This window comes from Camponotus vicinus, unplaced genomic scaffold (genome assembly GCF_025532165.1).
Source record: "Camponotus vicinus isolate PSW18456_S1 unplaced genomic scaffold, iyCamVici1.0 SCAF_1, whole genome shotgun sequence".
In the NCBI taxonomy this organism is placed as follows: Eukaryota; Metazoa; Arthropoda; class Insecta; order Hymenoptera; family Formicidae; genus Camponotus; species Camponotus vicinus.
The window spans coordinates 7,099,901-7,127,803 of NW_028141945.1; the positions used below are offsets into that span (position 1 = coordinate 7,099,901).

The window sequence follows — 27,903 nt, forward strand, 5'->3', positions numbered from 1 at the left end:
TAGGGTGTCCCATTTAAAAAGTTGGAGGTGACCTTCACATAACCTTGACAACGCTATTCGAGGTCATAATAATGTTGCTGTGTAATGCGTCACATAAAACCCTATAACTTTTGTATGAAACATTTTTTTTAAAAATGCGTATTTTTCGAAATATTAAGGGGTTTCCACACTTTTGGCAAACCCTGTATATTACATCTTATAAAATTAATTATTTAATTAATTAATTAAAATGTTCTTCCTATTGTAATTAATTTATTATTCTTTTATTTAAAATTGTATATTTTCTTTCTATAATATACATATATATATATATATATATATATATATATATATATAAATAAATTTTTTTATTTAATATTATACATTTTTTTCGTCTATATTTTATTAAAAATATTTGTTTTAGCAGAAAATATATTATCGCTTATAAAAAATAGAAATTAATAGTATTTTTATCTTCACATACAAAGAAATAAGTCTTTCACAAAGCTAAATTTCAAAGATTAAAAATTGTTTGTATCTTTCAGATTTATTTTTATTTTGTTCTAATGTTAGAAATGACCCGAATCTTGCTCACCTGCAAAAGCAAGGGTCTTCGATGAGGGTGTGGCACCACGGGGCCCATCGGCGGGCCTGCCACCGGCACCTGGTGCCCCGTTATATGGACCGAGGGCCGCGTCATACCTCGCCCATTACCACCACCTGGGCACAGCCCCATCTAGACACATGCACCAACACCAAATGCATATTGCAAACTTGCACACCCAGACCAAAAACACCAGCCAATATTTTTATCATAATTTCTTCAGTATCGTTTAAATATTTTCGAGATCTAAACTAAAATTTCTCTGGGCGACAACCCATTAAGTTATAAGGAAAATATAAAAATGAAAAATTTTTATCAATGTACACACACACACACACACACACGCACACGCACACGCACACACACTAAAATTTAAAAAAAAATATTTTCGTTTTTGCAGAAATTTGTTCGATTTGAAAATAGCTATTCCTAGTATTTCAATAGATTTCAATTGAAAACATTTTTCTTTCCATATTTATAACAAATGAATATAATGTTATAAGTATATAAGATAGGTATTAAAATAAACAAAATCTAATTAAAAACAGATATTAAACTCAATTGTTATTGTAATAACATATATTACAATGCAATGTTTTTTAATTACAATATCGATGTCGTTATTTACTAATGAGATATTTTTCCAGAAAATGTTCAACGAATTTTGTTGACGACTGAGATTAAGGTAAGAATAAAAGTTAATAAAATACAACAAAATTTTATTAAATAAATTAGATTATTTATTTGTAGGCTTACTGCTATTTATAGATTTAGGACTTATTCAAAAAATAAGAGAATAATTCGTCTTCTAACCAAGAGCAAAAAAACTGTGTTGCAATAAAAAAAGTTGTGTGTATTATATGTGTATTTTTCTAATTTAAAATACATTCTTCTTAGTACTGAAAGTGTTAGATATTATTTATATAGCTACGCTTATAACCACATGAAACTTTAATGTTTCGGTTTCGTTTTTTGATCAAATTATTGCGAGGTAAAGTATTATTTTATTATAAAATAATTTTATTATTGTTAGAAAACACACACACACACGCGCACACGCACATGCACACGCACGCACGCGCGCACACACACACACACATCAATATAAAAATGTATAATAATTAAATTATCTATTTTTGTACATTTTTCTTTCTAATTTTAATATTCTTCTAATTTAGTTTACACGTATTATAGATTATATTTCAATGAAATCCTTGTATTTTCTTGTAGGCAATCTTTATAAATATATTTTTAAATGAAATTATTATTGTTATTGAGAGAAAATCAATTTTTTTTACTTTTAATTATATGTAATATAAATGATTATCAAAGTAAATATATTATTTGTTTTGAATTCCAAGTTTAATTATATATGAATACTTTTTAGCGCTTAATTTGCAAAAACATATATAATTTTAAAATTGTAGCCTAGCAAACTGTGCAACATTACTTCGTGTATATTTTGAAACTGTAATCGCGCAAAATATTTTTTAAATAAATTTAGCAAACCTATAAAATATTGACTGACACAAATATTATACATGCAATCATGAAGCATTTTATTAATACATCTTGCACAAACCGTGTTATATGATCAAATCGTGTTATATAATTAATAAATATCAACAAAGTTTTATTATAATATTATAACATCACCAAAGTTAACATCATCATTAAAGTTATCAATATTATCTACAATATTATTTACAAGTTTTTATGACTTTAATTTCGAAAATTATTATTATTCTCTCTATATGTATGTATGTATGCATATCGCGCGTATGTATACGTGCGCCAGCGCGTAAAACATGAATATATGTATGCATTTTAAACACTTATGAGAGTAATAAATTCTGTCCCATTACTTCTCTCTCTTTTTCTCTCCGTAAAAAATTTTTCATAACAAATTTTTCATTACAAATTTTTAATAATTTTTAATTTATTAAAAAAAAATGTAATATAATAATATGTTTAAAATTTTTATTTTATTATAATTTAATTTTTGTAATTTATTATAATATACAATTTTTATAAAACTAAATATTAAAGCATACATTAAAAAAAAAAAACAAGTATAATTAAAAATTTTGCACCTACCTGTATTGGTCCAGGATATGGAGGTGGTGGTCCCGGATACGGGGGTGGCGGTGGCGGTGGTGGTGGAGCAAGCGGCATTCGAGTGCCAACCATGTGATTTACGGCGACTAGTCTATTTGGCACCCCTGTTAATCGCATACCTGATCGTTGTTGCTGTGAGACTGCAATAAAAGAGGTAGATTTAATATATAGATCTTATGATTATAAAATTAAAATTAGTATTTTTATATAAGAATTAAAACTATGTACGCATGCGCGTGCATGTACACACATCCACATACGCACACATAATATTTATGTAAAAAATTTTATATATATTTATAAAAAATCTCATTATACAAATATTAATAATTTTAGAAGTTTCTGTGAAATATGCAATTTTTTGTATGCATAAAATCATGTATGTTTTACATTCAAGATAAATAATTAAGTAACACATTTCAGTGTTACACATACAATGGTTTTCATTTACCTTGTATATGCGTTTGCGAGATTCTCTGCTGATGTCCAGGGAAGTTTGATGGATAACTCACGGTTACTGTATTTGTAGAAGTCACTACTCCTACTGCTCCATCCGGCGACAGCAGTTTCGTTCCCGGTGGCATTGGCCGACCTATCGCTGCTGCTTGTTGCACTTGCTGATTCATCTGCTGCTGCACTACTTGTGCTTGTATCACCTGCGATGTCGCTTGTGTCGATGTCATTGTCGGCACATTGGAATTTTCTGTCAAAGTCAAATTTGTACTTGTTGCACAGGAATCGGCAGAAATTTCAGAAGATGGAGCAGTTATTTCCGATTTCTGATCATCATCCTTAGTTTCTTTTTTTTGCTTTTCGTCCTTGGGATCAACTTCGACTTGCTCGAGATCCAGATCAAGGATGTTGGTCTTTTCCCCGCCCGTAATCGTGTCTAACTCAGGATCAGCATATTCCAAGATGTTGAAATCTGCCCCCATTTCGGCTAAAAATTAGAATTTTTTTTAATATTAAATTTTTTTATATTATTAATTTATATAACATTTTCAAACTTTATAGTTTGATTTATATAGCACTTTCTTTTTAGAAATTTATTCTTATAGTGATAATATAGTAACATATTCCGATCTTATCTTATATTCTATAAGATTTCTTATTTTTTTAACATATGACTTATTTTAACATATGACTTACCAAGCAGTTCATCATCATCATCTGCTAAATCTCCCAATATTGCACTGACACCTTCGACTTCGACCATTGGTCCAGCCCCTTCTTGCTCTAGCTTCTCCAATTCGGCTGTAACGTTGTCGGGTATCTCGGATGCTTCCGAAGTAGTCACTCCTGCTGTGTCGCTCATCGTTGTAGGAATAAGAGGTGTTCGGACTGGGACGGCACTCAACATGCGAATACTTTGATTCAAATTGTCCTGTGTCGTCCGTGCAATGCGCTGATTCTGAGCTTGATTTGAGTCTAAATAATTTTGTTTGTTTTTTAAAATTTAAAATTTGTAAACTTCAAAAATTAAAAATTTGAGCGTTTGTTTAACATTTCAGACTATGAGTGATATAAAATATTAAAACTAATCTAGTAGAAAGGAGAGAATTATTATTAGAATTAATTATGATTCACAATCACTAAACTTTTACAAAAAATGAGGCTTTCCTATTTATTAAATTTATAAAACATGAAAAAAATGTAAGAATATATGTTTGTAAAATAAGAAATGCCAATATAAGGAATACTATAAGTTTAGAGAGTTTAAATTTGGAATTTAAAAATTCCGAATGTTTCGTCGTCAAAGTTAGAGAAAATACACTGTTTTTCTCTCTTTTCTTTTAATTAATCTATAATAAAATAAAATAAATATTGAATTGAAATAAAATAAAATAAAAGTAAATTAAATCTTATAAAATTTCATTTCTTTCAATATGTTGAAAAAAATATATTTTTCTCTCTCAAGATTCCTTTAATTTACCTGTGAATTGTCTCTGTTGCTGTAAAATATCATAAGGCTCGGGAATGGTATTTCTTATTGTTGGCATTCGCGTTTGTAGACTTTGAGTTCCTTGGAAATGCTGTTGAGATATACTAGTGGTAGTTACTTGGGGCCTATTTTGCAGCAACATCTTAGTACGATGGTCAATCGAACCCTGAATATTCCCTGCTACAGGATGTCGTGGATTTATTCCTGGATTCATATGTTCACAGATGGAAATATCATGTAAAAATCAAGGATTTTTATGAAAAAAATAATAATAAAATAATTCTATTTTAAATTCCTATAAAATATTTTTTATAATTGAGTGGCTTAGATATTAAATGGTACAAGTCTGAAAAATAAAAGTTTGAGAAATAAAGACTTTTATATTTGCTTTTATCATAAATATATAATGATATAACTGCAGGTCTGATTAATCTTGAGAACAGACTATTTCAGTGTAATTATAATGGTTAATTGTATTGCCTGGATCTAAAATTTACTAATAATTCGAAATCGAGTTTGAGTGGACTTGTACCATTTTGGTATCTGAGGCACTTAATTGTAATGTAAAAATATCATAAATATTAAATAAAAATAAATATAAATATTATAAATAAATATATAAATAAATATATAAATAAATATTGCGTAAAAAAGAAATTTGTTGTATATATAAAGTATTATAAATTAATTTTTATATACTAAAACAAGTTGCTAAATAAAATATTGCGAATTAATATTACCAATGGAATTTCTGATTAAGACATTTGGTTGAATGGGCAATCTAGGTCTGATAATGCCCGGTGGAAGTGGATGTCTAAATGTGCCTTCACCGGTGTTGCTCGGTATTTGAGAATGCTGCTGAAGCGGCACATGGCTTACTTCGAAGTGTTGGTGATTGTTTTCCGAATTATTCTGTCCATCTGAATCGCAAAAATAATTTGAAAATGTAAAAATTTAATTTTAATTATGTTTCAAAGAGTTCATATTAAGAATAAAGAGAAAATGTGCATTCCCGTCATATGAATGTACATATTACATTTTCTCTTTATTCTTAATATAACTTACATATTATTAAAATTTTCATACAATTAATATGTAAAAAAAATAATATTTATTATTAGATATTATACTATCGAGTATAGTCTTTATATTATTAAGATATTTTATTATAAAATTATAAGCTTAAAAATACCTTGACTCCAATTTGTGCTAACTCCTTCAATTTTCTTATTAAACTGTTGCCTTTGTAGTAAATCCCTTAACTGTCTATTTACTTCTGGTTGTTGTCCAAAAGTCACTTCTTGCTCCTGAGGTGTCCGAGTTTCGGAACTTCTTGGTGACGGATACCCAGACGCGGTGGAGGCGGACGCAGTGGGAGTAGCGGGTGGTTGGCTGTAAGGATCGGGAGTTCGCGATGTTGCAGGAGGAGGAGGAGGAGGAGGAGGAGCATAAACGGGAGGCCGCGGTGGATTAAATATGGGAGCACGGGGTGTACCTGGCGCTTGAGGCGATGAATAAGGAGATGCGGGAGTCGAGACATTGCCTTCAAAACGCTGGAAATGGGATTCCTGAGAAGTTTGAGAGGATGCAGGAGACTGAGGAAAGTCATGAGGCGACTGGGGCGCCTGCGGCGAGAATGGAGACGGTGGCTGGGGAAATCCCGGGCGTACCCCTCGACAAGGAGTTTGCGCGGGGAGACGCACCATGGATTGATGATGGGGAGACTGAGGTGTGAGACCACGTGGAGCTTTAAGTGAAGGCGTAGCAAAAGTGCTGCGGGAACCTGGAGAAGGGGAGGCTAGAGAAGTCAATTGGCTTGTATCCTGCAATAAGATTTTAAGATTTATTTCAATTAATGTTAGTAATTTATGGATTGGAAATGTATAGTGTATATACATATATTAATATATAATCTAAACAAAAAAGGGGATATCTAAATATATGATCTAAACAAAAAGGGACTAAATAAATTATAATACTTACTTGTGCCGTAGACACTTGTAATTGTGTTGTTAATCCGATATCACTGCTTAATGGGGGTACATTTTCCTCACTGATCTGTCTATGTACTCTGGCAATCGCTTTTAAAAAAAAGAGAAAGGATATAAAAAAATCAACAAATTGATATAAAAAAAAAAGAAAAAAAGAAAATCTTTTCCTACGCATTAAATAATAGTATATGTATGAGTAACTTTTACTGCATTTTATTTTTAATTTTAAAACGAAAAAAATTTAGCAATTTTTACATGTATGTATATTCGCTTAGTTTGCACTTAATTGATAAATTAATTTTTGTTTTTCTATTTGTAAAAATCATATGAATTTTTTTATTCTCTTTGTTCATGTAAATTTAATTTTTCATAAATTTTTATTGTAAACACGTATACTTTTGCATGGATACTTATCTTATAATAAAACAATGTTCTACTTATATGAATTTAATATAACAGATATACCGTGTACGCGTTGCTCGATGATAACTTGCTGTTGTAATTGCGCTTGCTGTTGACGTAAAGCTTGCAGTTGTTTCCATTGTCTTTCTTGCTCAGCCTCTCTGCTAGACCGATCTCTGTTCGAAAGTCTGTCCTGTTCCTGTTAAAAATCAATTCGATATAACTTTCAAAATACTATCATAAAGAAGTATATTATGTTTAGTATAGGTATATTATATTTAACATAGCCTTTCTTTACTATAATAATACTTTTTTTAGAACTATGTTTATATTGATTATTATGATGACTTGAATCAATGGAGAATTATAACAAAGCTAAGCCTTTAATTACTATTAAAATTGATAATTTTGTAACTTTTATTAAATTTTCACTTAATTAATAAAACGTTGAACGTTACCATAACTTTTATTAAATATTAATTGTATTTATAAATTTAATTAAAATTTAATAAACGCATATTTTAGAGATTTATCAAAATATCTTCATAATTTTATACACATTTGTATATGATATATAACTTCATATATATATATATATATATATATATATATATTATTTCAATTATCAATAAATCAAATAATTCTAATTGCATATTTTTTTCGCGCAAATTACTATTAAAGATAAAGCAAAAATTACACTAAAGAATGTTCATATATTTTTATGATTGGACAAAAATTTAAAAAGAGAAAAGAAAAAAAAAGAACTTTGAAGATAGAGAATTTAAAAAATATTAAAGTACTTATTCTTTATAATCTCTCACATAATTTCTCTAGTTGCTTTTTAGATCTCTCAAAATCATCAGATATTCTTCTAATGGTATATTTTCTTAGTGAAAATATAAAAAAAATTATTTTAAGTTTTTAATTTTTTCCATCATATATCTTTGTAATTAAAATTTAAATATAAATAATTCTATTAAAATAAATTGCAGTTGATATAAAGTAAAAAATATAGTTTTGTTAATCTTTTAACTCTACAAAGTTTATATATATACGTGTGTATGTATGTATGTATGGGTGTGTGTGTGTGTACACACACACATACATACATACATACATACATACATACATACACAACACACACACACACATATATATACAGGGTGTCAGGGCAATCTCTCGCCAAAAAAAGCTCTTGTAGCTTAACTCAAGAGCTTTTCAAAACACTATAATAAAGTATTTGTTCATCGAGTACTTTTCGAGTTATGAGGCTTGACATAATTTCTTAATTTTTACATAAACCATAAAATATCTAGTAAAATATTCATTTTTCGATTATTTTACCTGAATACTTTTATGTACAAAATAATGCGAGGAATCAATTGGTGTAAAGAAAACACATAATTGTTTCGAAAAAAAAAAAAAAATGTAATTGTTAATTGCAAATTACATATTTTTTCTTCGAAACAATTATATTTTCTTTACACCAATTGATTCCTCTCATTATTTTGTACATAAAAGTATTAAGGTAAGATAATCGAAAAATGAATATTTTACTAGATATTTTATAGTTTATGTAAAATTAAGAAATTATTTCAAGTCTCATAACTCGAAAAGTCCTCGATGAAAAAATACTTTATTATAGTGTTTTGAAAAGCTCTCGAGATAAGCTACAAGGGCTTTTTTTGGCGAGAGATTGCCTGACACCCTGTATATATACTTATAATATTTATAAAATTAAATAATTCGGAAATGATTGTTTTCACGTTTTCAATAAGGAAATGGTCTCTAAAGTAGCAAAAGAAATCTGCTATTAAAAGGATATTTGATGATTTTGAAACATTTCTATATAAAAAACAAATGTAATTTTTTTCAGATTCTTGGCCGATATTATAAAGTTTGAATGACTATTTTAAAAAATAACATCGTCACGCTACTAAATTAATAATAATTCATAAGATTATGTAATGCCTCTTGTTACATGTGCAAACAATTAAAAGCAATTATAATCGCTACTATCTATTAATTTCAAGAGATTAATTTATAATTGGAAAGCATAATTATATATAATTTTATATATATATGTGTACACATACACACACATATTTTACATACAACACATATATACAAATTAATTCATTCAAAGAAAAATTTTCATAAATCATTAAAAACATAAAACATCATTATCTCATCAAAAACTAACGAAATAATTCCACATCCATGCACATAGTGTTAATAATTCCAACTATCTAATCCATTATGTAACAAAATACAATAATAACTATATACACATACAAACATATATGTTAAAAGTTATTTCTATTAGTTATAAAGAAATATAATAAGATACAAAATCACGTTTCGACAGAGAAAGTAAAAAAATTTTTATTTATTTATTTAAGAAATTTTTATCATTTATTTTCTATATGTTTTATATTTTCTTTTCTTTATGTTATAATTACTCGATATACTTTTCAGCTTTTGCAGATTTAGCTTAAATTTAAAATCAAAAAATAAGAAAAGATAAAAATTCTAAGTTATATCATAACAATAAAATTCTAATCATATCCATAATAATTTTAATAATAATAATCATTTTATGGGAAAAGTTTCAAAAATAATATAAAGTAATAAAATTAGTACTAAACCATTGCATAAAACAATTATACGACAATATATATTCTGATATATCACCCACAATAACAGCAAAAAAATCGTAAGCAATATCGGTGGATTTAAAGGATAAAAAATGATGATAATTTATGATTTAGGATCCACAGGAGAAAAAATGACTGGATTGAATGAAAACATACTACCAATCATAAACATGCATTGAAATATCTAGATAATGTGAAATATTATTATAAAATATTTTTTGTCACAAACTAACAAAGATATTCAATATTCTATATATTATATAAAAGAAATCAACATAGAAAGATATAAAGATATATAAGAAACCTTATATATCTCCCCATCCCAATAATATATATATATATATATATATATATATATATATATAATTACTCCTAAATTAAAAATTATATCTATACCAATTTAAAGTAATTAAAAAATTGATACAGATATAAATTAGATCTTTATATATATATATATATATATATATATATATATATATATATATATATATAAAGATCTAATTTATATCTGTATCAATTTTTTAATTACTTTAAATTGGTATAGATATAATTTTTAATTGTATATATGTATATATATATATATATATATATATATATATATATATATACATATATACATACATACATACATACATACAAGTCAAATATTAATCTATTGAAGATACCAAATAAAACATAATATCATTCATATATCAACAGCAAGTATTAAATACGTATATAAGGAAATATATAAGCCTCATTTGGAGACTTTAGAAAATTTTTGCCTAATCTCAAATATAAAATACATACATGTACATATACATACATACACACGCACGCGCACGCGTGCATGCGTGTAGGGAGAACACTAAGTCTCGATTAGACACAACGAGAAAGGTAAGAAAACACTACGAAGGCTCTCACCATGACGTTATTCGGATGGTGGTGGTGGTGTTGGTGGTGGTGGTGGTGATGGTTCTGTACGGGAGGCACAGTGTGAACAATTGCACTGGGTGGTGGCGGGGGTGGGGGATCGTAGTGCTCCTGGCTGAGAGACGGGAGGGTGCGCATGATCTCGGATGGAGTGAGTACTCGTATCTGATGTTGATCTACACTACCGCTCCCGCCACTACTGTTAACGACAATCGGAGGTGGACGTTGTTGGAGAGGTTGCTGCCCTTCACCCGAATTATTGCAATGAGAAAAAGAAGAGGAGGAAGAAGAAGAAGACGAAGAAGACAAAGAAGAGGAAGAAGCTGCTGTTGTGCAAGATTGCAAGGCAGACGATTGAAGATTTTTGGGGACATCGGGAGAGAGGGAAGGGCTAGGCGGGGTTTCCTGCACCCCACACACCTCCTGATGCTGATTACTGCTGGTTGATGTTATTCCTGTGGTCATCAACATTCCCGATTGTTTCTCCATAGGCTTCAGGCTCACCGCCTGTGATTGCTGCTGCTGCTGCTGGGCCGTCATAACGACAGGTTTGGTGATGATGTTGGTCATAGCGGTAGTAGTGGTACTAGTGGTGATGGTCATATTGATGGTGGTGGTGTTGGTGGTGATTATATTGGTGGTGATGATAGTATTGGTGGTGCTTGGTGGTGGTGTCTCCTTGGAAAGCTGTCGGATTAACACCGGGCGATTCGCGGTCACACGATGCGGTATATACGTGTATGAGAGTGTCTCATCGCACAAAGCGATCTCATGTAAGAGCAAACTTTGCAAAACTCAACACTATTACTTTTAAAATCGTATTATTTAATATCTTTTCTAATAAAACAAAATTTATATTCATAAATTAGTTCACATTAAGTGGTATATTAATTGATGAAAGATTTTATAAATATTAAATTTTAAAAGATACACATTATAATATAAATCTAAGAGAATTTCTTTATAATATAATAAAAAAAACAATACTATAAGCAGAAGAATTTTAAAAAAATTACTTTTGTATGAAATTTAAATTTCTTTCTCTCTCTTTTTCTTTCTCCTTGTCTTTCTTTTCATTTTTGAAATGTTATTTCGCAATTATTTTGAGTTTTGCAAGCAAAAATCTATTTTTTTTTTTTTTAGAGAAGACTGGATTCAATGAAAAGAGATACAAAGAGCAAAAATTTGATTTAAATATAAATATTACATAATAAAACTTTATATAATAGTATATAATAGGATTCTATAATAATAGAGAACTTTACACGAGAAACACTCCATACGTAATAAAAAATAAAAAAAAACGATAATGGGCCCGAACGAGGCGATATAAGAACGCGTTCGATATGAAATTTAATCATTAATATATATGGCAGTTTTATATATTTACGAAATACATAAAACACACATAAAAGCAAGGTATACGGATCTTGTGCGTAAATTTATGAATCCGCGGATTCGTGAACTTCTGAGAGGACTTTTATTGGATGTATATTTTAATAGTATGTCGTATATATATATGTGTGTGTGTGTGTGTGTGTGTGTTGTGTTTAAATTATATCAGATAATGAAATAAAGAGTAACATTCATCTATACTTACAAATTTATGAATTATAAATTTCATAAATCGATTTTGTAGATTTACATCTGAATATGTATAAATCTATGAAACTTGAACTTATATAATATCATTTTTTTTTTAAGATTCATGTGTGTATAGTCTGGAAATATCTTTACGAATAATAATGTGAATATTATTTTTAATTTTTATATAGGAGAATATAAAAGAATTAAAAGTTTATATACCGCCCTTTTTCACCTCATTTGGGCCCATTATATAGAAGCCCGTTCACGTTCAATTTTGTATATTTTTGAACGTGAGTCGGATCTATCATTATATTACTAGTGACTTACAATATATTTTCTACTACAACTCGATGTAAAGATTTATTAATTACAATATTTTGCACCATAAAGACTCGATTAATTTCAGATATTTTAAACCTGAGATGTTTATTTATTTTTCATTTCTTAATGGAATTTTCATTTTTGTTCATTTTTTGATTTATTCTTTTTAAAAAGTAAGATTACTTTTAATATTAAATTCCATCTATAATAAAATGCATGTTTATGTATATATTTTTAATGGAATTAATGTGTACCTATATAAATATATATAAATATGTGCCTAATATTTTATAACTCAAATAAAAAATTATTTTGTATCCAATTATTCTCATCTAATTATTTTAATTATTTTAATACCATAATATTTAGCTCAAAATGTTTATTAAAAATTAAAATATATATTAAATTAACGAAAACAAACAGTTCGAACGTAATCAAATCTTTATAAAATATAGATATTATTTTGATTTTGTTCAGATTTTAACTAATTATGTATATATTTAATCAGATTTTAACTAATAATGCTTTAAGAATCATAAAGTTCATAGTAGGAATATAGTTTGCGACACACAGAACTGTCGAGCTGTTAGTCTCACTTGAATGTTAGCACAAGACACTTTCGAAGACAAAATCCCAATGAAAGATCCAGAAATATGGATATCCCAATAAATTATCGCGTTTCTTAGCTATAAATCTTTGCTGAGAAATTAATTATCGTATAAAACTAATGCGATAATTGAAGTTTGCATGTTTCTTTTCATTTTGAGATATACATATATGCATATATCAATTACCTGTTGTGTCTTTTTCATGCGAATGGCAGCTCGATTATCACGGGCCTGAGTCAAATATGGAGCTTTTTTGTCATTCGGAAGAGCTCGCCATTTTTTCAAAATCTGCTTACATCTTTCGGACCACGCTGCACATATTTAGAATATTCATTAAGCCAACATAATTACAAATCAGAATTTTAATGAACTAACTTTTTGCATACAAATTGTAATTAACAGAAGAAAGAATATTAAAAAATTCTAATTAAAATAACAATTCTAATAAAAAAATAGAAAAGAAATGCATTAAAAATATCTAATAAAAACAAAGTCTCACCTGGATATTCAGTTTTCCATTCAGGATGATTAATATTGGCATAGAGCACTGAAGATATTGTTGCTCCAGTACCCAATGCTTCGTCAGCTTCCATTTTTAGATTGCTTCTTTGATTGTATGAAATAGTAGCATTTCCTGCTGTAGTGTTTCCTTCATCTTCAGGATTCACCCATGGACTGGGTGGCTCAGAAAATGCTGGACTGAATTGTGGACTGCTGAAAAATTAAAATTAAGATTAAATCAATATTAAATTAAGATATTGTGTATTTACAAAATGCACACATACATACTCTACATATATACATACTGCACATACGCACGCACGCACGCGTGCGCGCGCGCACACACATGCATTTTTTAATAGTTTTTGTTATATAGTTTATTATTTTAATTTTGATATTACTTCTCTGATGTTGCTTCACATTTTCACAAAATTGATACATAAAATACTCAAGCACATAATTATACATAATTATTATATATAATATATATGCAATTATATATGTATATATGTAATTTTCATAATATATTTATAAAAATTAATATACTTAGATTAACTTATACTATATAAATGTGTGTGTATATATGCATATATACACACACACACGCACGCACACACATATATATATCTCCCTTTATAAATTAATTATACATTAGTAATAATTAACTGATATATTTATGATGGATTATATATATACACATTTATTCTTACTTGCTATACTCAGAGTGATATGGTGAAGGCGGTGGAAAACTCATTGGAGAGTTTAAGGTTGATTGACCAACTGAGGGCAGACTACCAGGTACTTGAGGTCTTGCCAAAGGCATTTGAATACCTACAAAACAATTGCATTCAATAAGATAAAAATAATAAAAATTATAAAGTGTATAGGTATGCATAAAATATAAAATTTTTCTATTATATAAAAGTATAAAATGTAAAAAATATAAAATGTGTTTAAAAAAGTTTTTGTGAATATATTTTCTTTATATTTTCATATAATTTATTTATGCATATATTTTAATTTTTAATTATTCTGTTTCAATCTTAAAAATTTTATATATTAAAGTAATAATAAAATAATTCATTATTTTCTAATTTTTTTCATTAATTTTCTTTAAAAAATAATTTTTCTTAGATATAAATAGTAAACAGATAATTTGACTTTTATTATATAGATTTTATTATTTTTTATTATAGTTTTGTTATAGTTATTATTTATTATTTTTTATTTTTTAAATTCATGATAAAATCATGTATTCAAAAGACCATGCACATAAAAAATGGATTAAAAATTCATATATTTAAATATATGAATTTAATCTATTCCATGATTTAATCCATCAATGCATAAATTCACACACACTTTATGATATCGTCAATTATTATATAATTATTATTATATAACTTAATTTTAATTCTTTTTTCGTTAGCAACTTTTATTTTGGTCTGGCCTGGTATTTTGGAAAACGTTCGCTTTCTTGTTTATTATTGTAATATGAGTTTGTAATAAACTAATATTAGAAAAAGAAAGAAGTGTTGTTTCTTCTTTGCGCTCCAACTACTGTGCATTGGCTCTCATATGCCATTTTTGTTTTAATTTTTAATTATTTGAGCCTAAATTTAATATTAAATTTTATTTTTATTTTAATTCTACTTTAACACTGTAAATTAATGTAGTAGTTTAACTTGTATTAATTATGTGGATTAATGGAGTAGTTTAATTTGTATTAATTATTAATATATTTAGGATTAATTTATTTACCAGGAGGATGAGGAGAAGGTGACACTAAGGAGGTAGTAGACGAAGAAGGGTGTGAAGTTTGAGCTTGGACAGAAAACACAGATGATTCTTGAGATTCTTGAGATTCATCAGTTAAAACACCCTTAAATATCTCCTCGATATCTTTACTGTCCATATTTGGTAATCCTTAAAAAATGAAATATTTAATTCTATAATTATATGATCACATTTTAATTCTTTACTAGTAATAATAATAATAATAATAATAATAATAATAATAATAATAAGAATAATAACAACAACAACAACAATAATAATGTTGTTATTATTATTATTATTACTAATGTATATATAATATAAATTAAAATGATATGCTATACACAATTTTATATAAACTAGTGTAATGTATTTAATATATTATCTTAGTAATATTCATACATAATCTTTATTTATAAGATCTTACCAGTATCTCTGACCATTGATTCCAAATTAAAATGTGGACTCAAAATATCCGTTAGTTCATCCTTATTTCCACCTTGAGCATCATCCAGTTCATCTAATGCTTCACTAGCTTTTGCCAAATCTTCATCATTTTCATTCATTATTGTATTCACCAAATCATTGTCCAACAAATCTCCGGAAATTGGTAAAATATCACCAAGTGCTTCAGTATCACTACCATCATCCTCCGCAATTTCTTCTCGTTTGATTTGCTCTTGGCTCTTTTCGTCTTCTTTTTCTTGTTTTGCTCTAACTTGTTCCATTGCCTTTAATTCATCTTGAGATAACTGAATTGTATTAGCGTTTCCAGGAGTTTTATGTTCTTCTTCCGACTCACTGCTGCTTTCAAGGTCCTTCTCCTTTGTTGTATCCATCAAATCTTTCCCAAAAAATGCTTCTTGCATATAAAGAGGGAAACATTCTGCCAGTTTCGTCTTTGGCTTTCTTCTTTGAGGTTTTCTTCGGGGTTTATCGTCTCCCATTCCCACTCCTACTGAAGACTCTCCAGACTTTTCAACATCTCCTTCCTCTTCTTTGTCTTTTCTAGTACCTCTCAATCTTACAATAAATCCTCCAATTCCCAGTTTTTGCAAATTTCTTTGACGTTTTCTTCGCAATACAGGAAGTCCATTTTCTGAAGTGCAGATGCTGAAACCTTCAGGAGGAGGCTGATTCCATACCATACCCTCCTTCAGTACTGTTTCTGGTTCATCTTTAACATCCATCAGCTCTAACTTGTTATTTTCTTCTAAAGAATTGTCCAAACTTCCTCCAGCAACAACAGATTCAATAGTCGCCATGATTTCTGCCTCTTTATCTATCATTGGAAGCATTTTTCTTCTCTTTTTCCTTGTTTGCTGATGTTCGGCAGTTAAAGATTTAATATGATTCATTCCAGCTTCAGAAAGATAAACTCCATCTAAAAGATATGGTTGCGAAGAAGATTTAAACAATTCCGGACTTCGGTTTTGCGGTGGAGGGGACAATCTAGAAAATTTTGGAGGAGGTTTGGAGAGAAGATGAGGAGGGGGAATATCTCTAGGACGACAAAGGAGACAAACGTAACCTTCTTCGGCGCAACGTTCAGCTTCGATTTCGTTTTTAATTGAATCGCAACTACAATGGAGCCATCTTTCGCATTGTACACATTGAATAATGAGATCGCCTTCCTGATAAGCTTCTTGACACGCTATACAAGCGGTATGGGAAGCGCAGGGCCCACACTGAGTGTAACTTTTCTGCCAGGATGAATTAAAACCGGGATCGTTGGAACCACAAGTTTGGCACTGTGCACACCATTTGCATTTCCACGTTCCGTGTGGCACGTGGTCCAAAGGCGGGTCAATGCAGTAGATGTGATAGCTGATGTCGCAGTCGTCACAAAGGATCAATCGAGCTTCATCGTTTCGCTCGCCACAACCTTCGAGACAAAAAATAAACATTAGAATGCTGGTGATAGATATATTTTTAAAATTTTTTAAATGTCACCATCATTCTATTTCCTTAGAATTTAAGAAAAGAATTAAATTTTAGTTAATTATAGAAGGAAAAAAAAATTGAAAAAATAATAGGGAAAATAATAAAGGGAAAAAATATAGAAAAAAAATTTCAACAATGCCTGGGCGAGATAAAATTTAAATAAATTTATCTGTTTATATTCATTATAAATTTTATTGATTATTATGAGGCATCTTACACACATATGCACACGCATGCACGTACACGCACACACATGCGCAAACCCACATTCAATTAGGCAATTGGATAGTGATTTAAATTAATTTGGATAGCATCTAGATTTATAGCATATATGTATATCTTTATATGTATGTATATCTATACTTTCTAGTATTTTTTATAAGGTAAGATTTTATAAAGTATTTTAATTTTTAATTACATTAACATAATTTTTGTATTGATTAATTGGAGTATCTATATTTTCATCAAAAACATTAGTAAATTTAGACATCTGGTCAAACATTTTAGTTGTCGTCATTTATTTATTGTTTAATATATTTTACTTAATTTTTCGATACCTTCACAGACAGTGCAATCAAGGCATCGCCAGCCCTTTTGCAAGATGACTTTGGTCACTTTAACACTAGCACAATAAGGATGATAACATTGGCCGCACTGTGCACACGCAATCAGACAACCTTCTTGATCGATACCGATCGCGCCGCACATCACACAGATATCCTGGGTTAAAACAAATTTATCCTTGGCAGAGCAGAGAATTAATTTGTTCTCCCCCCCAGGCTCTTCTTCCTTCGATATGGAGGAATCTAATACCGGACTCTATAACAGAATTGAAAAAGAGAAAGAAATTAATTTATTATACACACACACACACACACGCGCGCGCGCACAGAGTGTCTCATGACTGAAGGTCCATACTTTAAGGGCGTGTTGCTGATGCCATTTAGAGTAAAAAAAGTCTAATAAACATATGTCCGTAAATGCTTCCTAAAGAAATACAAGCATTGAAAGTTGATATGAATATGTGAAACATTTTCTATTGGTCTGTTATTGTTTACATTTTTATCAGCCTGGTATTGTTTACATTTTCTGTCGGTCTGATTTTGTTTATATTTTCGGTCAGTTTAGTATCGTTTACACTTTCGGTCAGTCTAATATCGTTTATATCTTCTGTCAAATCCGGTATTACATTTTCTTTTAAAGTTAGTAAAATGTTGTTTTCAAACGAAGAATACGCCGATATTCATTACATTTATGGTTATTGTAATGGAAATGAAAGACAGGCAGTTGTAGAGTATAGTAGGGCGATTTCCTTTCTTTTTTTAAATATTCAACTTTCAATACTTGTATTTCTGTTAGGAAGCATTTGCGGACATATGTTTATTAGACTTTTTTTACTTTAAATGGCATCAGCAACACGCCCTTAAAGTATGAACCTTCAGTCATGGGACACCCTGTATATAGATATAGATTTTTGTTACAATTAAAGATTAAAATTCTAATATTAAATTCGATTATTGATAATTCAATTGATTAAATCCTAATATTATATAAATATGTTTAATATATGTTTAAAATGTATAATTTTACTATTGAAAAAAATTCTATTATTATTATTGATATATTTTGTATTAGGATCTGCATAGGGAATACAATATTAATGTTAATATAACAATAATAAAGAACAATTCTCTATAAAATACTATTGTGTCCTTATGATTCATCCTTGCGCGGTCATATTTGTTATATTCCGCTATAGTGGGAAAATCACCGACGGTAAAAGATCATCTCCAAGTGTGTCATTAAGGAATTGTTGTTAAACAATGATAATCAGATTAGATTGAAGTCAGTTGTTAAACTGTGCGGATGTGTAATTAATAACACTACTTTATTTACATGTGTACTTTATTTTTTGTGCATATTCCTTATTAAAGTTTTTATGTTTCATAAAGAATGTTATTTATTTAAGGGAGTGTGAATGTTATTAAAAGAAGCGTGTACCGGATAGTCGCGTACGTTCGATATCTATACTTATCGATATCGATCTGCGGACGCAATAATAATAATAATAATAATAATAATAATAATAATAATAATAATAATAATAATAATAATAATAATAATAATAATACACACAATATTTAACACACACATTTGTCTAACTAATCCATATGTTAAATTGAATAAATTTTAATGTGTGCAATAATAATATTGGACATATTAAATACATGTAAATTATTTTATTTAATGAATTTAAAAAGGAGAAATACAAAATAAGAAAAATAATACTTATTAATTAATCAATTTTCTATCAATAGAATAATTTTATCGACTAATAAATTACAAAACTCATTGTAAAATGTATAAAATAAGTATAAAATTTTCAATATAAATGCATATTTTCAATATAAATACATATAATATTACAAACTTTTTCTACTGCACATACCTGCAAGCCCATTTCAGGCAGCCCGAAGATTCCCCTCATTTTTGCTTTCGGTCCTCTCTTTCTACCAAACTCTGTCATTTTCTGCCTCTTTTGGTAGCCCAACTTACCAATGCCTTTAGGTCTACCAAGAATTCCAGCACTAATTCCCAATCTTTTCTTTGCGATTTTTGTAGCACAAAATGGTTTGCCTTTCCCTAATCCGACCGAATAAAGCGCTTCTTCAGAACTACCACCTTGATAATCTAATTCAGAGGATTCGCCGTCGAGACTTTCTTGAGAAGCACTTAGATTTAAATCACCTTCGTCGATACTGTCCTTTCGTCTGGCTACTATGGCAATGGTTTTACAATGCAGGCAGATATATTCGTAATCGGGTTTTACTTCTTTGCGTTGCTGAAAGATGAGTGGATCGGCTTCGGGATCACATGTACCATGTACGAACTTCTTGCATGAGTAACATTGCACCATCTCACGATATGCCGCGGCTCTGCAAATAGCAAACAAATAATATATAAATAAATATGATGACATTAATTAAAATACTGATGAATTATTTAATATCTCCGAATAAGAAAAAGACAAAAAATATCGATATATTAAAATATAACATGAATATACAGGATATTTCAGGATGGATAAACTTCAAGAGATGATAAAATCTTACCAAGAGAATAAATTTTCAAAAAAACCTGTGACGCGTTCGAATCGTCTGTAAAGTAAACAACTGATCATAAAACATCTAACAATAATAGTCCATGTCCTTTGATTTTTTTCTATTTTTCATCTTGTTTAAACGATGTAAACTATGTCACGCGCAATGTTATTGCGCGATTGCCTATCTTACAGATAGATCCGCGAACAGGGATGCCTAGTTTCTTAAGGACGCATCAGAAAAGTTTTTTGATAAAAATTGGCTCTAAAATCTACCGTATCTCCTGAAGTTTGTTTTATGGGTTTTATGGGTTTGTTTTATGGTTTGAAACACCCTGTATGAATCCCACATATATACATAAATCAGAAATTCTAATGTAAGGCCCAGTTCCACAACTTACTTTAACCGAAGTTTAACTCATTAAAGGAGGATTTACATTACGTCCAATGTCTGATGTATAACGTCCAATTGGATACAGTGGGTTTGGGACGCAATGTAAATCCTCCTTTAACGAGTTAAACTTCGGTTAGAGTAAGTTGAGGAACTGGACCTAAGAGGTGTGCAGTTTAATTAATTAAATTTTCTCAAATTTTTTAAATTCTTTATCACATATTAATTATTTTGAAAATGCTATAATTAAATTCTAGATCAAAGTAGGCTAGTTAAAGTCGCTTTGAAATATTCGTAGCACTAACTATCCATAGCATAGTATCAATAAAGTTACACATATATGAAATTAACAAATTGTATACATATATATATATATATATATATATATATATATATATACACACACACAATTTGTTATATATATTATATATATTTGTTATATATATATTTGCAAAAATTCAAGATATTCCAATTACCTGTATGCCTTTCTACAGAGTGGACAAGAAAAACCTTTATTGCGTTGTTGGTAGCACGAATCACAGACGGTATAATGAGAATGCCATCTGGAAGATAATCCGGCTCCAGGAGTACGCGAACCACAATCAGTGCACACGCGACAACACTTGCACTTCCAGCCATATTTCGGAATAGAAGTAACGATTGGTCGCAAGCAGCCGGGATGATAAGCTTTTTCACACCGCTCACATAGCATCACCTATTGTAAAAATTATTTTATAAAAATCTTAATAAAACAGAATTATATAAAAAAAATTAATCGAATAATTAAATTATTTATTTATTGAATAATTTTAGTATCAATTCAATTCTAATATATATTAATTTCTTTAGAAAATATAATATTTTAATAATTATTATACTAATTTTTTGCAAAACATTTATCTATATAATAATATTCTAAAGTAATATTAATTGAAAATTAAAAAAAAAAGTTGAAATTTTAAAATACATATAAAACGCATTAAACTTCTCTTTTTAAACTATAATATATATTTAAATAAATTGAGTATTTTAATTTAAGACATTTAAAATATAATTTTCAGTAATTATTTTTCTACTACTCTAACAGTTTTATTAAATATATTCAAAATTTAAAAAAATTGAAACAATTGCAATATTATTTAATTACCATTTTTTACAAATTAAAATTTTTTTATATTATAATCATAACTGAAACTTTCTATAAATTATTATATAATAATTATAACTTGTAATTTTAAAAGACTTGAGCATATTGATATTTTTTTATGTAATTTTTTTCATATAACTTTTACAACCTTAGAAACATCTTCAGGTTGTCGACAGACTTGACACACACGGCAAGATACACATTGCCATCCAGCACGTACTCCAGGCAGCAATGCTAAGCCCACACAACCGCCATGGTAATGCTGACCGCATATAGAGCACATTACTAAATTTGATACATCGCCCATCGCAGAACAATGCGCACAATTCATTTCCTCCCCATTCACTGTAAATGTAATATTTTTTTTATGAATTATATATACACACATATATTAATAACCATAAGATTGTTATATAAATTTATTTTTATTTCAAGTGAATTGTTTTCTTGAAAATTAAATTTTCTTTTTTTGCTTCTTCCATTACACATTTGATTACATGATGTATAATCAAGTATGAAAATGAAAAAACAAATGCAAAACAGTGTGTAATATTTTCATTTTGCATATATCCAAATTGCATTTAAATAAGAGCCATTAGAGTAAAAGTAGAGATTAAGAGAAAATAGAAATCTTTGACGATATAATAATAGAATAATAAAAATATATATTTATTTAAATAATTTTTTTCCTTATATGTAATGATAAAAGTTTTTGCTTATTATCATTATAATTGCTCTTTTTTTATTTTTTACTTATTAATTAAACATTGAATGATAAAAAACCAGAAATAAAATTTTTATTGACACTAAAAATGAGGAACTTACACAAGAGCGGGACTTGGCCGAGATGCTGGCTGCAGAAAAGAGTCAGACTCTTGGTATCCTGAAAGCAACTATTGGCTGCGGCACATGGGAAATGAAAATAACGATTGCACGATGCCACCTATCAAATATCATAGTCGGATTTATTATCAAGAAATTACAACTGTGTAAATATTTTGAAATAATATAACAAAAATAATCATGAAATTTTAGTTTTAATTTTTGTAATTATAATTATTTGCTTATATATATATATATATATATATATATATAAAATGATATAATAATGGTTTAGTTATAACTTACTTTACAAGAAATTCCAGCACCATAATGTGAGCAATAGGCGCAACGTCTGCAGGAAGCTTGCAAGACGGCGCGACATGTCAATTCTGGAGCCAAATCTTGATTGTTACTGGACCAAATAATACACGATTGATGAACGTAGTAATGGCCGGTTAATGGTTCAAATAAAGCCCCAACGTCTGGCTCTTCCGAAAAACCTACGATTGTCAATTCTTCTACCGGTTCTGTGAAATTTGTTAGACTAGTATTCCTATAAACATAAATAATATGTAAATATTAAATTTTCAATTTTATTTTTCTTGGTGAATTTTTTATAAGTTACTATTTAACATAAATAAAATATAGCATATGCAAATAATCTACATATATATATATATATATATATATATATATATATATATATATATGATTACGTTTCTGAGTTCAGCGTGTCATTACGTCAGATCAAGCTGACGTTAAGATCATCCTCTAACGCGTTGTTAAAGGTTGTTTAAAAAAAAAGAGCAGACGAGAGAGATTCAAGCGAGCTGTAAAATCGTTCGGCCACGTTTCCGACGGCTTCGACCGTCGTGCATAACACATTACTACACATAATCAGAATAAATGTAATAAAAATGCATTATTCGTGCATTTTAACGCAGTGCATTTTTTTACATGTATTCTAATTGTTGTAGTAACGTGTTGTGTTGTGTGTTATTAAAGTTCTTATTTCTTTCTGATAAAGTGTTTTTATTTCGCGAGTAGCGAATAGTTGCGTCGCGTGCTTCGATATAAATATATGATACTCGGTTATGATTCGCGGACGTAACTATATATATATAAAATCTAGAGATATTTTTAGTAGATTTAATATTAATTTAATACTTTATAGATTTAATATTAATATAGCATAATACAATTCTTGCCTGCATTTGGCTAGGCTCTTCTGTCTACGGCAGGTAACAGCAGCTCCAGGTCCAGCCGCACGCGGACTTTTATCTCCAGCGACAGTAATGTCAATAAGACATCGATCGGTAGTTGCTTCATCGCGATTTGTTGACTTTTCAGGAGTAAAACCTGGAGGACACGTCAGACGCAAAAGTTCACCTTGCCCCAGCTGACTTCTCTCGCCTAAATTGCATAATGCGCATGCTTTGCCCGGCCTAGAAATATTTATAATTCTGATTTAAATAATTAAAAATACTTAAAAATACTTAATTCACATTAGATTTTCTTTTTCAGAAAATTCTATATTTAATTCATTTAAGGATGATTACATTAATATTAATAAAGAACATTTCTTTTGAAATACAAACATTAATAAAGAACGCCTTTTTGTAATTTTCAATTTTTGGAACAATATATAATTATTACTTGAATTTTAAAATAGTTAAAGAAGATTAAACGAAATTTTACCATTGTTCAGGAAAATAAGGAGGCTCCTCAGGTGCCGGCATCGACCTGTCAGTTATGTTCCCTCCTGATTCGCCACCGTCGATAGTGACGTCGTCAGTTCCGCTGATGCGTAAAGGGCTTGGCGACTCTGAGTGTGTATCATCGTCTTTGCTTTTGGTACGACGCGGTATACCTCTTGCATATCCTAGTCTATAATGAAATGCAGAAAAAAATATTATAAAACATTTCAGGTATATTCTATTAAAACCATATAATTAATATACATATGAAGTCATAATTATTAGTAATAATTATATTAATTAGCACAAACCCTTTGCCTCTGGCACCACCTCTTCCAAAAGATCTTCTGTTGCTTCCTCCACGAGTAATACCAAGAGGTCGTTCTTTTCGGGGTCTGCCAGGCCCACGGCGAATGTTCAAAGGTTTTCCACCAGGCAATGGAAATTTTTGATACCGCAATGGATCATGGAAAGCCTCATCTGGTGTGACAAATAAAAAAAAAAAGGAATAAATATTGACATAAACAAGTTTGAAAAACAAAAATATTAAATAAAAATACTATAACAGAAGAAGAGAGAGAAAAAAGATTAATAAAAGAATATAGGCGTGCATATGTATATTTAATTTTTTTAGAAGGCCGACAAGCCACTACAATGGTATAATAACCTGCACAATAAATTTGTATAAGATGAATGTTATGTATATATATAAATTTCTAGTGTGAAATCTACAAGGTCCCTTAAAAAATCCTTAAAAGATATTTTATATCAAACAAGTCCTCTAAGGCCTGATTGCACCAACGTTATTTTAGCTTTAAGCGAGACTTAAATATATATCTATCTTTATCTCTTTCTTTCTAAATAAATAAAGACAGACATATATTTAAGTTTAAGGTTAATATTAAATGTTACTTTTCATTAAAAAATTAAAATGTATGTTGTTTCATTAATAATAAATATAGCATAAATAAATGTTATAAACTTAAATTAAATGCAATTAAATGGTACATATTCTATATAATAAAATTAATTATTTAAGATTATTTTGTGAATGATTTAAAATTTTTGTAAAAATTTTAACAAAATAAAATTATAAATTTAATTTGAAAATTAATTTAATAGTAAAACATAGGTTATATAAACTTAAAAAATTATAATAGAAATTATAATAGAATTTACAAAAGTAGTTTACATTATTATTTAAATTAATAATTAATTTATTCTTTTATATAACTAAAATTTTTTTTTTTTAATCAAAAATTTCCAGTTTTTGTTATAAATATTACATCTTTCTTTCTAGTTCTTCTAATCTGTAAATTTTAATGCTTTTATTTAATTGAATTATATATGTAATAAACTTTATATTATTTTAATAAATATTGTAATTGACAAATCATAATGCTTATTTTTTTTAAATAACAAAAGAGAATATAAAATAATTACAAAATTGTTAGTATGTATGGTTACTAACTGTTGCCAGAAGTTGTTGGAGTAGATTGCCCAAGCAATTGATCAGAATTGGCTGGAGATACCGGTATCCCTGTAGCCTCTTCATCCTCATCTTCGCCTTCGGAAGCTTCATCTAACTCCATTTCCTCCTCACCATCAAGGCGTACTTCATCATCCATGGCACTTCTTTTTCTCTCTCTCTCTCTTTTCTTACTATCTCTATCTCTACCTGCTTTAATTTATGCTAATCTGAAATATATAAAGAAATGTCATATGTTTTATGTAATTTATTATATCACATTATATAAAAATTCTATTTCTAACTATGCAAAAGTTCTGAAAAAATTCAATAACTAAAACTTCAATTTGTATATAATTAGAATATTAATTTTCAATGAAACAAATGGCTCAATTACAAAATGCTCTCCTTCTCTCAAGACTATATAACTATTACAAAAATACTTTAATTAAAATATTAATAAAGTTTTAGACAAAGACGTTACCAACAAAAATGCAAATTTTTCTCTTAGTAAATATAAAAAATTAAAAATATAATTTTTTGATAATTATGTATCTAATTTGAGGGAGATAGGGATATATAGGGATAAAATTTGAAATATCGAAATAATTTTTTTTTCTCACCCGACAGAATCTTGTAATCTTCGGGAAAAGAAAAGAATACAAGAGCAAGGAAGAATTGGCGTCGCGACGACGGTGTCGGCGATGAGGAGGAGAGAATGTTCGCCATTACTACATAAACAGACTCGTCAGGGCGCGCCGCTGCCTGCCCTTGGCGGGGTGTCGCGGTACTCGGCGCCGAGAACATAGTCCACGTACCTGAGAATTAATGCCGCTGATAAGGCGACCTGGGTATCATGGTAGGCTGATGATAATTGCGGTGGCGGCGATACAGCCAGGTAAACATGTTGCAGCTAGTGCGAATGATCTGTGGAAAAAAATGTCACACACACACACACACACACGCACACAGGTAGAGATACGCAGACAAGATCTCTGCGCGAACGGAATAGTGCACCGCAACGCGACTGACGCACTAAGTTCACGGAGAACGAATATGGGTGGGCAGGTTTACCACACGTTGCAATAATATTTCCTATGTTCTACGGGTGACTGCACACAGGACGCGGCAACGCGTTAAGCGTCGTCTACAATGAGATTTTAAGGAGACTTAAGGCGTAAGACTTAAGAAATTGACCAATTACAGTCAAGTATTAAGAGAATACTCGACTGTGATTGGTCAATTTCTTAAGTCTTACGCCTTAAGTCTCCTTAAAATCTCATTGTAGACGACGCTTTAAGCCGGGTCTACATTGGTCGTATCGTAAGGTTGTAAGGTCGTAGTCGTAAAAAATTGACCAATCCCAGTTGAAGTTCAGGAGAATAATCAACTGTGATTGGTCAATTTCTTACGACTACGGCCTTACAACCTTATGCTACGGCCATTGTAGACGACGCATAACCGGCTTTAAAGCCGGGTCTACAATGGCCGTAGCATAAGGTTGTAAGGCCGTAGTCGTAAGAAATTGACCAATCACAGTTGATTATTCTCCTGAACTTCAACTGGGATTGGTCAATTTCTTACGACTACGGCCTTACAACCTTATGCTACGGCCATTGTAGACGACGCTTTATACAATAGCTGTCGTAAGTCGGGTGTCGTAAGGGCCCTAGCACACAAAAATACGTAAGCAGTAAAACGTAGTCAGTAAGGAAATCGACCAATCGGAATTCTTAAGCGTCGTCTACAATGGCCGTAGCATAAGGTTGTAAGGCCGTAGTCGTAAGAAATTGACCAATCCCAGTTGAAGTTCAGGAGAATAATCAACTGTGATTGGTCAATTTCTTACGACTACGGCCTTACAACCTTATGCTACGGCCATTGTAGACGACCCTTTAAAGCCATCACACACAGAATTGCATAGCTGCATATGCAT

General features: G+C 29.5%; 1 protein-coding gene across 6 annotated transcripts in view; it reads right to left on the reverse strand.

Annotated features, from left to right (window-relative positions):
• LOC145970694 (uncharacterized) overlaps positions 1 to 27,000 on the reverse strand; it is a 52,039-nt gene extending 25,039 nt beyond the window's left edge. For 3 of the 6 annotated variants that reach the window (XM_083097589.1, XM_083097584.1, XM_083097575.1), the window contains exons 1-26: positions 26,786 to 27,000; positions 25,971 to 26,197; positions 24,811 to 24,988; positions 24,501 to 24,689; positions 24,011 to 24,247; positions 23,109 to 23,355; positions 22,806 to 22,923; positions 22,129 to 22,325; positions 21,310 to 21,548; positions 19,792 to 20,278; positions 17,900 to 18,161; positions 15,826 to 17,283; positions 15,384 to 15,548; positions 14,333 to 14,453; positions 13,621 to 13,835; positions 13,308 to 13,432; positions 10,597 to 11,292; positions 7,100 to 7,235; positions 6,627 to 6,724; positions 5,836 to 6,466; positions 5,384 to 5,563; positions 4,635 to 4,847; positions 3,851 to 4,129; positions 3,153 to 3,641; positions 2,681 to 2,841; positions 575 to 715 (exon numbers count right to left, since the gene is read on the reverse strand). In XM_083097589.1, the coding sequence (XP_082953715.1) occupies positions 575 to 715; positions 2,681 to 2,841; positions 3,153 to 3,641; positions 3,851 to 4,129; positions 4,635 to 4,847; positions 5,384 to 5,563; positions 5,836 to 6,466; positions 6,627 to 6,724; positions 7,100 to 7,235; positions 10,597 to 11,292; positions 13,308 to 13,432; positions 13,621 to 13,835; positions 14,333 to 14,453; positions 15,384 to 15,548; positions 15,826 to 17,283; positions 17,900 to 18,161; positions 19,792 to 20,278; positions 21,310 to 21,548; positions 22,129 to 22,325; positions 22,806 to 22,923; positions 23,109 to 23,355; positions 24,011 to 24,247; positions 24,501 to 24,689; positions 24,811 to 24,988; positions 25,971 to 26,127 (7,419 nt within the window). In that variant the 5' untranslated portion in view covers positions 26,128 to 26,197; positions 26,786 to 27,000. The remainder of the gene's footprint in view (positions 1 to 574; positions 716 to 2,680; positions 2,842 to 3,152; positions 3,642 to 3,850; positions 4,130 to 4,634; positions 4,848 to 5,383; positions 5,564 to 5,835; positions 6,467 to 6,626; positions 6,725 to 7,099; positions 7,236 to 10,596; positions 11,293 to 13,307; positions 13,433 to 13,620; positions 13,836 to 14,332; positions 14,454 to 15,383; positions 15,549 to 15,825; positions 17,284 to 17,899; positions 18,162 to 19,791; positions 20,279 to 21,309; positions 21,549 to 22,128; positions 22,326 to 22,805; positions 22,924 to 23,108; positions 23,356 to 24,010; positions 24,248 to 24,500; positions 24,690 to 24,810; positions 24,989 to 25,970; positions 26,198 to 26,785) is intronic. The other 3 variants (XM_083097612.1, XM_083097608.1, XM_083097598.1) reach the window with 1 other exon arrangement.
• Positions 27,001 to 27,903: the final 903 nt, after the last annotated feature.